Source organism: Phycomyces blakesleeanus, assembly GCF_001638985.1.
Source record: "Phycomyces blakesleeanus NRRL 1555(-) unplaced genomic scaffold PHYBLscaffold_5, whole genome shotgun sequence".
Taxonomy (NCBI): domain Eukaryota; kingdom Fungi; phylum Mucoromycota; class Mucoromycetes; order Mucorales; family Phycomycetaceae; genus Phycomyces; species Phycomyces blakesleeanus.
The window spans coordinates 700564-715556 of record NW_017265138.1 but is presented as its reverse complement, the minus strand read 5'-3'; the positions used below and the strand labels follow the sequence as shown (position 1 = coordinate 715556).

At 34.6% G+C, this 14993-nt stretch overlaps 5 protein-coding genes across 5 annotated transcripts; 3 read left to right on the top strand and 2 right to left on the bottom strand.

The window, feature by feature from the left end:
* Positions 1-623: 623 nt before the first annotated feature.
* PHYBLDRAFT_154723 (Zn(2)-C6 fungal-specific transcription factor) lies at positions 624-3328 on the top strand (the record flags this gene model as incomplete). The annotated part of the gene is made up of 8 exons (XM_018433348.1): positions 624-734; positions 828-849; positions 983-1075; positions 1566-2202; positions 2291-2423; positions 2793-2939; positions 3031-3216; positions 3308-3328. 8 exons carry the CDS (start codon positions 624-626, stop codon positions 3326-3328), a joined length of 1350 nt encoding a protein of 449 aa, XP_018294750.1.
* Positions 3329-4251: 923 nt separating this feature from the next.
* PHYBLDRAFT_142223 (hypothetical protein) lies at positions 4252-7137 on the top strand (the record flags this gene model as incomplete). Its single annotated transcript, XM_018430761.1, has 9 exons — positions 4252-4627; positions 4711-5176; positions 5334-5576; positions 5660-5702; positions 5762-5872; positions 5985-6248; positions 6363-6724; positions 6808-6925; positions 7000-7137. The coding sequence occupies 9 exons, from the start codon at positions 4252-4254 to the stop codon at positions 7135-7137; spliced, it is 2121 nt and encodes a 706-aa protein (XP_018294749.1).
* Positions 7138-8959: 1822 nt separating this feature from the next.
* On the bottom strand, positions 8960-10913 carry PHYBLDRAFT_63085 (hypothetical protein; the record flags this gene model as incomplete). Its single annotated transcript, XM_018441069.1, has 8 exons — positions 8960-9457; positions 9511-9648; positions 9692-9924; positions 9947-10010; positions 10078-10381; positions 10501-10558; positions 10621-10822; positions 10884-10913. 8 exons carry the CDS (start codon positions 10911-10913, stop codon positions 8960-8962), a joined length of 1527 nt encoding a protein of 508 aa, XP_018294748.1.
* Positions 10914-11043: 130 nt separating this feature from the next.
* Positions 11044-11699, top strand: PHYBLDRAFT_102063 (hypothetical protein; the record flags this gene model as incomplete). Its single annotated transcript, XM_018427661.1, has 2 exons — positions 11044-11297; positions 11381-11699. Coding segments are annotated over 2 exons (573 nt in total), but the record flags the coding sequence as incomplete, so codon positions are not given.
* A 554-nt stretch (positions 11700-12253) lies between these two features.
* PHYBLDRAFT_180197 (hypothetical protein) lies at positions 12254-14347 on the bottom strand. Its single transcript, XM_018438279.1, has one exon. The coding sequence runs from the start codon at positions 14340-14342 to the stop codon at positions 12345-12347; it is 1998 nt and encodes a 665-aa protein (XP_018294746.1). The 5' UTR covers positions 14343-14347; the 3' UTR covers positions 12254-12344.
* Between the last annotated feature and the right edge of the window lie 646 nt (positions 14348-14993).

The following is a 14993-nucleotide window of genomic DNA, read 5'->3' as shown; positions in this document are numbered from 1 at the left end:
ATTCAAACACATGCAAGTTTGTCAGCGATCAGTAAAATTTTATCTTTTTCGATTTTTCTTTTCTTGTACGCACAAGATAAAGAATCCTTTATTTCTTCTTCTTTAAATATCTTGCAATGTATATATCTATATATTCTAACGGCTTTATATTCTTTAAAAAAATCAATATTACCAAGGTTCAATTTTGAAGTAATATAAGAGAAGAAGGCATGTTCCCTTTAATAATAAAAACATCATTAACAATATACAAAGAAGAAGAAAGTGAATTGTGTGTATTGGTATCTATTATTTGGTGGGATAAAGTATTTTCCAGTTAATAAAAGATCTCAAGAGTTGGGTTCATTTGCTTGGGTTATGTTTAAACGGTATTGATTGGCCTAAACGCACAAGATAAGTGACTTTGAATATATATTTTTTTTGGTATTCAATGCCATGCAAATCTCAACCAGCTGTGGTTAATCTTTATACGCAAAGATTATAGCAGAGCTTATTTTGTTCTTCTTGAATTTCTTATATATACATATATATCTATATCTATATATATCTATACACACACATAGATACATATATATATATTGAGAGATAGTATATTTTATCTTAACACTGTACAAAGTTTTCTTGTAATGTCAGCATCATCAGGTTTTGCATCCAATCAATCCTCAAATACTGCTCAATCACCGAAACCAATCCAACGTAAAAAGAAAGCTACTCGTGCCTGCATTCACTGCCAAAAGGTGATTAGAAAAAGAGTAATAGAATCATTGTGTACAAAGATATATATATACATATTGCTTAAAACGAATGACTCATATCAATTTATCTTGTAGGCCCATTTAACTTGCAATGACTGTAAGGGTTTTTATAATAATTCAACAAAATACAATAGTATATATACACACATATATATATACATATATATACTATCTACACACATATACGTACACAATCATACAATTAAATTAAATAAACTTTACCATTGTAGCTCGTCCATGCCAACGTTGTATTAAACGAGATCTCGCATCTACATGTACAGATGGTGCTCGTAAGAAAGCCAAGTATCTTCAGGATGCACAAGGTAAATCTAAAAAGAGAAAAAATTAGGATTCTATCTTTCTTAGGTTTTGCTTTATCACTATACTTTGAACTGTAATATAATTTAAAGTATTTACAAAAGAAAGAATAAAAAGAAAAGAAGAAATGATATATAGCAACAAAATGCACACATATATAAGAGAGAAACTTATATCATGGTAGAGATACAGCTTGAAGCACAACAACAGCAACAGCAACAGCAACAACAACAACAACGTCAACAGCAGCAACAAAATAATATTTTTCCGTCTTCAGCAATTCCGTCAATCTTGTCCAACATCAGCACGCCTGTCGATCAGCAATCCTGTGTGAGCAATGGTTGGCCCTGTGCTTCTTTTTTTTATAGATAGGTTTTATATGCATATTGCAGATTTAATTGCCTTTTTGAGTACAATCCATGTCTAATTCATACTATGTTCTTATTATTATTATTATTATTACCACTGTCTTTACTACTGTAATTGCATTCACAGATGGTTTGATTTCTATTGACTCTAGCCGACTGATTGGAATGGACGAATACAATTATGGATTTGGATCAACAGCTGCAAATCTTGAATATTCTATTCTTTCATCCATGTTAGGATCACCTCTTCACGGGCTAGTAGAACCAACTCCACATTTACCACCACCACCGCAACAACCTGTACCACCGCTACAACAGCTACCACAGTTACAGCAGGTACCGCATCCACATCCGCAGGTACAGATGCAGCCCCAACAACAACCACGACCACAATCACAACCACAATTTACTGCGTGGCCTCAACAAGGCTCAACTATAAGTGATGAGTCCGATATAAAAACTGTCCCTACTAGTAACAATGCAGGATTAGATGCTCAGTCTGACATTTCAAGTACAGCAAATACTGTTGCAACACCAAACAACATTCAGCAAAGCATGCCCTTCCAGATTCCACCTACACCATCAGACACCGCCCAGTTTCAGAAACATCTTGTTAATCAACAATCTTTGGATACAACAGGATATTTTGGGCACGGAAAGAAACGGACTACGAATGTGACACCAGAGATGATTTACACTAATATACAAAAGCCGTTTAGTTATGCGGATGGATATCATTACTTGATTAGTTATGTTCGGCAAAGGTAAGTCCTAAAAAAAGGGAATTAACAGTGAAATCAAGAGATAATTATATTCGCGTGTGTTAATTTTCTCGGTTAATTTTTTTTGTAGAATGAGTCGTGAAGATTTGATGAGGATCAGTAGAGCCTTGGCACTGTTTAGACCATCTGTATTGGCATCAATGATGAATTTGACAGAACATGATTTGATTTTTACAGAGAGATGTTTACAAAGAACATTATTGGTAAGTTCTTTTTTTTATTTTTATTTTTACTGTTGTTTAGAATTGAAGTTTGAGGTTTAAAGCTTTGGAGATTGGAGCTTGAAGATCATACTGTATTGCACTGTACTGTTAGTATATTTTAGTGTAGCATATTGTATTGTATTGTATTCTATTATGTTGTACTGTGTTTTTTTTGTATCATATCATATAATACCATATTATGTATTATATTTTGTTTATTAAATTAAATTATACAAATAAAACACCTTTTTTTTTGCTGTTGTTGTTGTTTATGGAACATCTCAACGTCAATTCCAAATCCCAAATTCCAATTTACAATATATATATATATATTTCTTGTGATGTGGATTCTCATCCATTTCTTAATAGGAGTATGAGAAACTCATCAGTTATTCAGGTACTCCAACTGTAGTGTGGAGACGCACGGGTGAAATCACTCTGGTAGGAAAGGAATTTTCCCTACTGACTCAATGGTCTCGAGATGCTTTATTAAGCAAAAAGACATTTATTTACGAGGTAAATTCTACTGAATATCTATATTATCTATATGTAAAGTTACTAATATCAATGCCAATATTGTTATTGGTATCTTTAAAAATAAAAACAGTTAATGAGTAATCCTTCTGCAGTCGAGTATTGGGAAAAATACGCACTTCATGCATTTGACAATACCGACTCAGCTGTATATAGCTCATGTATTCTACTTGGGCCAACAAAAAGAGCTATACCATGTACCTTTTGCTTCACAATAAAACGTGACATTTTTGATTTACCGAGTGTGATTATTGGAAATGTAAGTCATTGGATTTTCAAGATTTGTCAATAACATTATTATTTTAACATTAATCTAAAAATTATATACTTTTTTTTTGATCTTCAATTAGTTTCTCCCCATTCTAAGTTAAAAAGAAAGATCTTATAACCAACAAGAAACCAAAAGAAGAATTAGAATAAGAAGGAGGATTATTCTATTCTGCAGTACATTCTTAATATTTTACCTTTATCATTTTTTTTTGCATACGGTACAATCGATTCTTGTATATATTATACATAAATATCTAAAAAGCAAAACAAAAATAAAGGCCAGAGTTGCATTTTTGTTTGTCATTTGAATCCAATACATCTTTGTATATGGTTTTCATGCCTGATTTTTGTCGAAATCTCTAGGCACACACGCAGATATATATATAGAAATCTCGTATGGGAGTATAGCGATATTCCCGGTGTATCAGCAGTGGCTATTAAAATAACTTTTAGACATTTGGTGGCCCATAAATAATATAATGTCCTGGCTGAACTCACCAAGTATCATATAGTCCACAGTTTTTGATAGTCTTATTCTATTAGACAATTGATTATCTAGTGGAAAAATGAATCTTTTATCCATTTTTATTGTAAACGGGGATTTAATGGACAAATGAAGTAAAAAAATTAGATAACTCTTAAGTTTCCATGTCATTTGTCCATTAAACATTTCCTCAAAATCAAGCTTATGCGCTCTCTCTCTCTCAAAACAAGGGATAGGGTAGCCAGGAATGTCTACTGTACATTTAATTGATTAATTTGATCTTTAAAGGACAAGTTTATCTTTTTTTTTAAAGAAAAATATTATAATTTATGAAGATTTATGTTTCTTATATTTGACACAGTATGATGTTCTCATCAACTGATAAGTTTTCACAACTGCTTGTCTAAAGTGTTTTATTTTTTTACTGGGTTTGATCAATCTTTTTTTTTAGTAGTCATGATTTTTCCATTAGATAACGCGTGGTCTAATATAATAAAAAAATGTATTAACAACGATCTCTTTACGCTCTTAAATTCAATGATGAATTGTACAACCTCCACAGAAGCATGGTGCCTTTTATCACTAATCAACAAAGACATTGATCAATTCTATTACAAAAATGCCATTCTTTTGGCAGAACGACTTTATTCGATTGACAGAACAAATGAAGATTACAAATTCATTTATGCCAAATCACTATTCTTAAATGATGATCTCAATGCAGCATATCGGATCCTATTGAAATCTTCATCAATTCCATGTGTAAATCTATTCTCGAGATGCTGCTTGATTCTTGGTGATAGGGAGAAAACAGACAAAAACAAGACTCAATTATGGAGGCAAGGGGTCCAAAGCTTAAAAAGCATTATAAACTCGATGGAAGAAGAAACAAGAGAATCCCACTCATGGGGTGATGGTAAACTATAATATTCTTTTTATTCTCTCTAATCTGCTTCACTTATTCCACACAATTGTGAAAATGTCTTGTATGAAATGTAGAACTTGTTTGTACAACCCTGCGCGCATATATTCCAACTAGATCAGCACTAAACAGTCTTCTTGGAGAACTGTACAAAAAATTGCAAAACATACACGGTGCTGCCTATTCATTTCACCAGGCTATCCTCACTAATCCATTCAACCTGGCATCATTTATGGATCTGTGCGAGCTTGGCCCAGACACAGATTCAATTGATGTGCACAGTCTCCTCAAAAACGAGTTTAAGGATTTTAAAGAGTCTACAACAATTATTGATACCATGAATCTCAAAAAAGTTCCTAAACCGCCCGTATCCTCTTCGATCGATATTCGTTTCACAAAAAGAATTCCAGACAGGAACCCACGTTGGGAAATTCCTGCAATGCGCGGAAGCTATTATGATGTGAGTCTTGACCAGTTGAGAGGAATTGTTCATGAGGCTCCAGAAATCACAGACGATGAATTTGATTCCATTCAACCACAAAAGTAAGTTTGTCTAATTGTATTTTAACCTTTGAAAGAGGTATTACTATTTTGTAGCTCAAGTTGTCTTTTTTTTTCTAAAACATAAAAAAAATAAAATAAAGCAAAATAATAATAATAATAATAATAATTGCTGAACATATTCATGTATTGCTTTTAGAGGAGAGCGTGAGGTTGAAAAAGATAAATTCATTAAGAAACTTGGAGAAGATATTGAACAAATGAAGGTGGAGGAAGCAATTAGAACAAAGAATGGATTATACCAAAAAAAGCTCGATGATAATTTATCAAACACAAGTACCAGAATTCCATTTGAAGAAAGCTTCTCTCTGGATCATTCCTTTAATTTTGATATTGGAAAAGCTCCCCGATTGGAGTTGGAATCTGCACTTGATATTTTGACGTGAGTACTAGGATCTGGCTTTTAAGCAAGTCTATGATTGAATGATTGCTTTCATTTATTTATTTTTACTTTACATTTTGCAGAGAAGAGCAAGATTCTGAAAGTAATGCTCATCCTGAAAAGAGAGTAAGTGTAGAAAATTAGATTAGCTAAAGTTGTTCAGGTTTATTAAAGATTGATATTAGCAAAAAACATCCCACAAGTCGTTTTCACCAGGAAGTATTGGAGCGAGAGAAGACATTGATAATATATTTACTGAAGTAGAATATAATGATGTTTCAAGAAAAGACGCAAAGGTAAATTTTGGGTCAAGAAAAATAAATAAAAGGAAAAACAGACATGAATACACGTAAAGCTGAATAGATACACATACACTTGCTTTTTTTTAAACAAAAAAAATGTTATAAGACCCAGGCACTTTACAAATACTTTTATATCACTTCTACATCTCCAGGCGATACATCATACGATGTAAAAAGCGATATCGTTAAAGCTATGAACCGCATACTGGGTGTGATAAGGATCTTGGCTGAAGCTCACGCTCATCAAGCTTCATATCGATGTCGAGAATTAGCCCTTGCAGTTCAAAGTCTTGATGATCAACAGTATGAGTCACCCAGAGTTTTGTGCCTCTTAGGAAACTCATTTTACAACTTTGCAGATTATGAAAATGTGAGTAAATCGACTGATCTTGTGTAGGGGGATATTATTATCTCTCTTTAAAAAAGTGCATTGGTTCAAACAAGGTTCTTTTCTCTCTTTCTCTGATCTATGATCTTTACACAGGCCAGAATATTCTTTAGACATGCCTTTGCTATTGCACCCTGGTTTTGCGAAAGTTTACCAGTCTACTCAACATGCTTGCTTTATCTTGACAATGAAGTGGAATTAAACTTGCTGGCTTATGATGTCAAACATAATAGCTCGCACAAGTATGAAGGGTACATTGTTGCTGGAAATTGGGCCAAATGTGCTCGAGGAACCGAGGAAGCCTTTAAAATGTACAGAAAGGCAGTTGAAGCTGACCCCAGGAGATCTTATGGATACAATTTATTGGGCTGTGAAGAAGCTGATAGCAAAAAATGGTTGAATGCTAAAGCGCAATTTATGAAATGTATTCTCGCTAATAAGCGCTCTTTTGTCGGCTGGTAAGAGCTCAAATACATATGGACACACATATAGAAGCTAATACTGGCAAGTAAAATAATAATAATAACAACAACAACAATAGGTATGGTATGGCGACGGCTCATAAAGCCATGGGTGAATTTAATGAAGCACTTCCAATGTTAGCCGAAGCGATCAGACTCAATCCACATCATCCTATTGTATTAAATACCATGGCAGAGGTACTCTTTTCTCTCTCTCTATTTATAAGGCATATTAATGTGAGTTTGAGTAACCAAAATGATGATAATTTTAGCTGAACGTTGATCTGGGAAAATATGAAGTAGCATTGGGGTACGCGGAGAGGTCTTATCTTATTAAACCATCCGAGGAGACAGAAAAACTTAGAAAACATATCCTTTCTTTATGCGTTGAATGTGGGTTTCAAGAATAATAAATAATAAAAATAAAATGCATAAATGAAGAACGACTTGTTTACTAATCCAAAGAATTCTGGCAAACAGTGAAAGCAAATGTGAGGTGATGTTAACTGAAATGAAGATTAGCTCTATCAAGCCAATATTGTACTCACTAGAGTATTTTAATTGTAATATGTTGTACTGGCTGGCATTTTTTCTTCGCACTAACAAGTTATACATTTAAATAAAGCTTTTGGCAACACTAATTTATATTTACTACATCATAGATAGTACAAAGCAGAGTTAAAATGATTTAGTTATTTTTTTTTCTAAAAAAAAAGCATAACACACACACACCAAAGGGCAACACTATGTGAAATCCAATTATTTAATTTTCACTTGCCGACGTCTTTTGCTACTTTATTTGTAGCACATAGAAAAGTAGACAGTTTAGTAAGATTTTTTCTAAAGTAAGATTTTAATCCCGAAGTCATAAAATTTTGCTTTTTTGATTATACGACATTAGGAGAAATAAAACATTAAAACACCACCGCATTTTTTTTGTGTACGAGAATTGCTAGCCTCACAAAAATGCCACGCTCCCAGGTGTTTTTAAATTACTAAAAACAGCTTAGATCGTTTGAGTTCCAAAAATGCTCTGAAATCTACCAAAAAGATTGGGCATTTGAAATTTAAATTATGTTACTTTACTTTTTTTTGCTTTTTTACAAGTTTTCAAATAGTCTTTCATTTTTTATTATTATTTGACAGCAAGTAATTGATCCTCTTATTCCAAGTTATAATTTTATTTAAATATTATACTGTATTGTAATTAAAGTATTTGTGATTGATTTTGGATAAGTATTTCAATATTAGAAAGAATAGATACTGTGAGAGTGTTATTTATTTAAAAAAAACAATTAAAAAATATACGAGGTGGTCGGAACTGATTTTGGGTTAGTATATTAAGATTATAAAAAGTAGATATTGTGAGAGTGTTGTTTGTTAAAGAGATAGAATAATATGCTTAAATATATCAATCGACAAAGACTCTTTCTTCCTATTCAATTTGCCTTTCTTAATATTTGTACCTCCGCTGTGCCATGTCTGGTACTCAAAATCCACCCAGACACACATAAATCTACCTACACACACACATAAATTCATCCATACACACATAAATGCATTCGGACACACACATATTTTTTGTGATGAATTCATAGACCTATATAGAATAAATTAATAAATAATTAGCATACTTTTTGGAAGTAGAGCTCCCCTGTTCCCCTCAAATTTTATGTACATCTTTACTATGAAAATCTTAGCTACTATATATTACCATTAATGTGTAAAAATAAATTGAGCAGTTTATTGAATAGATAGTAGACTTTAAGTGACGTGGTTGTAAAGCGGTTAGAATATTTACAGAGAATTTAAAGGCAGAGTTTAAGTCACTTGCTTATATTCCAACTTTTTAAAGGTATAGATATAAGAAGATTTTATGTATTGTGTTAACGACTATCACCACGGGAAAAATTGGTGGCCGGAAGTGTGTATAGAAATGTATTTTGTACTGCTTTGAGAGTGGAGAGAAAATGTGCTTTGTATTGGTTGCAAAAACAAGGTAAGGTAAAAGTGTGATATTTCTTGCAAAAATCTTCTACTAAAATTGTCTTTTCTTTGGCATGGTGTATGATAAGACGTATTCATAAAGGGAATGAGAAGTGAATAAATGTAGATAAATAACAATGATAATGATAATAAACAGACAAAGAACGAGTGAAAAAAAATTATAGTTCAATAAAATTGGTTGTATATATGTATATATGTATATATGTATATATATGTGAAAGTCTTTTATAGAAGACCATATTGCGTATTGTCGCTCATCAGATTTAGCATGGCCAACTCAATTGCCCATTCAATTTTCTGCTTAGTCTCTTTTTCCTTTGGTGTCAAAGGTCTTAACCCACACACTTCGTCCATCATTCCTTTTACGTGAACACCCCATTTACGAACAAAGGGAGGGCCGCGTATTGCGGCTTCTCGGCAATGCCGTTTTGAAATACCTGAAATTACTTTGGATATAGTATCATCCGACAAAGAACTGTACCGCATCGTCGATTCACCAAGATAACACCTATAACGCCAAATAATTACCAAGACATGTCGATAAATGTCTGACATGTACTCCATGTTTAAAGGTCGAGATTTCATAAAAAGATGAAACATCTTGTCCAGTCTGAATCCAGGTATTCTTCGTAAATACTTGTACTCTTCGTCAGCAAGCGAAAAATCCGAGTCAATCAAGATCCTGTCACAAATCTCGGATAAGAACGTTGTACATGAAATAACCTATTACAAGTTATTTAGAGAAAGTTTGTACATGCACGAAAACATGTGGTTACCTGCAAAATATTGCTAAAAGCATCGTTATCAAGTCGGTTGATCCTTTGGTAAGATTGTTGAATCATGGATGAAGTGTCAACAAGTTGGTCGCAATAGGAAAGAATAATGAGCTTTGCAACAATGTAAGCAATACCGCACTGATAATTTAGTGAGAATCATATGATTAACTCCCGGTCTTACAATATTCAAAAGTCGGCCTGCCATATCTATTGACTCCATGTAAAAGACCTGATTAATCTCATAGTCTTTTGTTTCTTGAAAAACATCAAAAAGAATATCCAGGTAAGGGCCTAAGCGGGTTCGGTTTCCAAAATCATCTTTTGGGATAGTTGATAGAAATATACATTCTCCAAGTTCCTCATAGTTTTCTTTAGAAATCCAGTAAGTCTCGGTAGAAAATAGCATTTGATGATCTATCGAAATGTTTATACATACCTATGCGCATCTGTACATCTTTCTCCATGATACATATCAAAATCTCGAGTACCATATTACGACACTATCCCACCGATCGAAAATCAATCAATTTACTCTGGGATTGCTATAGCCCACACTTATATATTTACCTTTCTTTTCATTTCATTCTCGCTGGGATCTATTGTGAAGCTCTTTTTAACAAAATCCCACAAATCAAAATATTCATCTAGAACACATTTAATTTCAACCAGCTCAGCTTCTTCTTCGCTATTCCGCTTATTATAATTGTATCTTTTGCTCTGTATTTCAAAGGTTGACCAGAGACCACGAAACGCAAGCGGTCCAAATACTTCTAATGCACTTTTCAAGATTCTTTGTGCCATTTCGCAACCATCAAAAATATACTGGGAGCTCTTAGATCGATATGTTCCATTGATAGGCGGCGTAAGTATCCTATTGATAAGAGCGAACAAGAATTGGCTAGAAATGAAAAGGAAAATTATAGGCCATAATACGTACATAAGATAATTAGCTTAATCATCCACCCAAATAATCTTTTCAGCCTTTCTTACATCGGAAGTTCTCTTTTCGCTTTAATTGCTGCCTCCATGATTTCCATAGCAGCTATATCTAGTTGTGAACGTATCAGTTTGGCAGTCGTCTTTTTACGTCTTGATTCCCCTCTCCTTTACCATGCCCTACGTCAAGATAGTCGAAGATCATCGAAGTAAGCTTTGGTTGAAGGGGTTCACAGGTAATGAGATTTTCCCTTTTATTCATCCCAAAAATCTGATAGATTTCAATTAATTCGGGATCGAGACTTAACATCTCTTCCGCCGTGATCTCCTTTGGATCATATCCTGATTCGGACACAATAAAGACAAATTTTCCTTTCTATATATGAACATGCTTGTCAGCAATCAAAACAAATGCGCCTATTCTAAGATATTCTTACATCATTAAAGCGATGTCCAATAATTAACATAATTTCTCAAGTGTTAATCTTGCTTTGACATCATTCATACTCAAAGTCGAAGTTTCACTTCAACGTGACAGTTAAATATGACAGGGTCGCCATTTTCGATTTCTTTAGTTGTTTCCTTTTGTTTCCCCTAATGACTGGATTTGCCCTTATTGTAGCAGCTACTAATGAACTCGGCATTGGTGTGCATGGCGGTCTTCCTTGGAGAATCCCTAAAGATATGGCCTTTTTTAAACATGCTACTACACTTATTCCACGCGAATCTAAAGGCATGTCAAATAATGCCGTAATTATGGGTCGAGTTACCTGGGAATCCATCCCCCAAAAGTTTCGCCCACTTCCAGACCGTTTCAACATGGTTGTGTCTCGAAATCTCAACTATGATCTGTAAGAATCTCTCTTTAGAATATACATAGATATATATATATATATGTGGGTGTATGTATTATGTAAAGCTGACACACATAAAGTCATACTGAGGCCGCAGTCTTGGCCGGATCAATGGAAGAAGCGTTCAAGGTGGTTGAAGCAAAGAATCCCTCTCGGGTGTTTATAATTGGAGGTGCTCAGATGTATTCTATGGGTATTAAAAAACCTGAGTGCACTCATATCCTATTGACACGCGTACTCAACAAAGTGGACTGTGATGTCTTCTTCCCAGAGATTGACCCAGATCAATATCGTCTAGCAAACCATGAAGAGCTAGAAGCATACGTAGAACAGGAGGTACCAAAAGGGGTTCAAACATACAAAGAGTACCAATACGAGTTTCAAATGTACGTCCGCAATGTATAATACCAAATGAAAGGAAACACCTTTCTTTCAATTTTCATTTAGCCCTTTTCTTTATTTGAAACCTGAATAAACAAACATCAGTATATAAATGCATAAATACTTGAAATTGGGAGATATTATTGTCAATTGTCCACTTCTGTATTGAGTTGAATATTTAGACTTCGTTAGTAAGACATATTTATATAATTATGATGATACTTTCATATAATAATATCTCGAAAACATATACCAAGACATATGTATATTTTGAAACAAAACAAAAAAAAGAGATGAACTGAACAGTACAAAAATTGTATTTGGTATTATGTACATTGTTTTACATAAACTATTCGGATGCTAATTTATTACATTGGGACACGCGTTAATGAAGTTTGAGAGTCCCATTCTACTGAACGAGGGGTAAGCCATTAGCACATCGATTTTATCCAATAGAATTTTTTTTTGTTTACGTTGCATAATTTCATTGTTGGAGCAATTCTGACTTTTTTTTTGGGTATATTTGACAAGATCATCTTTGTGTTATTGATCATTTTAATCAAGTCAAGGGTACACGCTTCAATTTCATACAAGCATTTGTGTATTCATATTTTATTTACATGTAGCAAACAACCTTATCATTATATATATATATATATTATTCTAGAAAAGAGATGCTTGATTGTTGTTACCAGCCCAATAAACAGGAACTTCTTTTGTAAGAATGTTTGCGAACTGTTTGGCGATCTCCATTAGCAAATGTGCATCCTCCGTCTCACTGGCAAGGAAGTCACTAGTTGTCCATCTGGGTGCCTCTCCAATCTTCAGGTTAAGGTTCTCTGAGAACCTGTTGCGCCATTCTTCCTTATAAAGTGATACTTTATAGAAGACACGATGCGGCTCTGTCATTCCAAGATCTAATGGTAGTGCAAGATCACTGCGGTTTACCCGGGAGATATCCCATATTTCGTCTCTTCCAACTTCAACAACGTATTTACCCCACCCATAAACCCATTTTGTCTTTTGGGTTACAATTTTGGGGGCATATTCTGGAACGCTCACCAGAACCAGGCGGTTTTGAGCACTTAAGCGAAGTTTGCTGACAAACATACTGTGAGGGGTATTAACTTCGGTAGGCAGTCTTCTCGCGTATTCTAATTTGGTCTCCCAGGAATATTCGCTCTCAAGGTTCACACAGCTAATAGTAACAAGATCTTCACACTCCGCCAGACAGTTCCACAGACCTACACGTCCATCACTAGTAAAGCTTGCAGTAACGGTTGTTCTCCATGGATCACCGCGTGCCTTAGGGGGACCGTCTGTACGTCGACTGGTTGGTGGAGAAGCACATGTAGGGTACTGAAGCGCTTCGATAGCAAATGATGTTCGAGGAGAATCCGAATATTCTTCACAATTGGTTGAAAGGTACTCAAAGAGTCTATCCATATTTTCGCGTGTCTTTCCAATGCAAGGAGCAAGTACAGAATAGAACTTGGGGTCTGGGAAGATTTTTCCCGAGAGTTCTTCAATCGAAAAAAGTCTCTTCTTGCTAGGGTAATCAACTAAGCAGATCTGTCCAAACCGAACTTTCAGTCGTATCTCCCAGTCAAACAGCCTCAGGCTCTCTAATCCTTCGTCTAATGCTCTTTGGATCGCTTCTCTGTTGTGTTTATCAAGTGTTGCGACACTTTCGGAAAGAGTATTTTCAGGTTTCGTTTTAGGCTGATGATCATCAAGTTCAATTAGGTTTTCTAACATTCTCAGGTGCCCCGTCTGTATTGGCTCTACAAGTCTCTGTTTTTCCAGCATCGTCTTTTCCGTATCTGGATCAGCGTAGCAATATGTCATAAAACCTTGAGGAAGTGCCCTGAAGCTGACCATAAGATTTTTGGATGGTTGACTGACTAGCCTGAGAGAACAGGGTCTGGGTCTTCTTGAACACTTTAAGTACCAATTTCGGATTCGCGCTGATGCCTTTTTAACAGCCTCTTCATTTTGGCCAGAAATACGAATTATATTCAACCGTTCTTCATACCACATATAACATTTGCATTCTGCTCTAATGGTATTAAGAAACGATTCCTTTTCACCAACTAATTTTGGAATTGGAAGTGAAAAATCTGGGATAGCAAATGAGCTTATGTATGGTTGGGGGACTATCGGTAGCCCTTGGAAACTCTTTTCCAGGGCTTTCTTTGCTTCGCGTCTTTCTTTCTTTAGTTTAGCTTTGCCAGTCAATTCCTTTTCGGCCTTTCCCCATGAAGGCTGTTTCTTTTTATCTTCGTGTCTAGGCAGTGTCTGGATAAGTTCGTTGAAAAATTCCTTGGTCTTGATAATTTCAGAAGGCTCGCCCCAAATGTCCATTTGGTGCTTTTCGTCATTAAAACTAATGTACGTGTTTGTCCTAGCACGAATAGCATCGACTCTTGATCTTTGATGGCCAAGTATGTCAGCTACAGTTACATTGGGTGGTAGGATCCAATAGTCATCAGGGATTCGATCAGGTTGGGAAGATTCGCGAAATCCAGATTTTGAAATTCCATCATTATAACCTGAAATGCGCATGGCATTGAGATCAGGAAGAATAACAGGATCCCTCCAGGTCCCCGGATCTTCATCGGGTAGACTGGTATCGTAGGGGACTTCAGGTTCGATAGACATTGGACTATGGTAAAGCAACAAAAAAGAGATATTTTCTTTGTAATGTTCCAGCTTTTATAACGTGTTTATAGTTTTGATTGGCTGAATTATCGTCAGTTCTGTGGAAAGCACGGGAACGGTTTATAGAGGACTTTTGAAAATAACGATTACTCAGTTACTCCTTAATGCTGTAATTTCACTGATAATTCGCCAACTCTAAATATATTGTTCACACATTGATAAATGCATTTTCATACAATATTATTATTAGAATACTTAAAGAAGTAGTTTTCTATCCCTACAGCAAGGAAAGAAAGCTATAGAATGAAGGATCCAATCTTGACAATTGGACCTCTTGACCTTTTTCAGAATTTTTTTTTATACTTTCAATGAGATTATCCTTATAATTTTGTGGGAATATAAGCTACTTATCAATGTGTGAATAATCTATTTAGAGTTGGCGAATTATCAGTGAAAATACAGTATTTCGTGTTTAAAAATATAATGTTTGATGGAACTAAGTCCATTTCGTAGGCCACCTCAATACAAAAGTTTCAGAAACGAGTATAATCGCTAGACCATCAGCGAAATATTTATAGGACAGGTGTAATTATTAGGAACATAATCCAAAAATAACAATTTTCATCATTGTACATTGTATCCGTCTATTCA

Bases quoted from the DNA above. Each gene is read 5' to 3' on its own strand.
- PHYBLDRAFT_180197 (XM_018438279.1), bottom strand. From the start codon at position 14,342: ATGTCTATCGAACCTGAAGTCCCCTACGATACCAGTCTACCCGATGAA.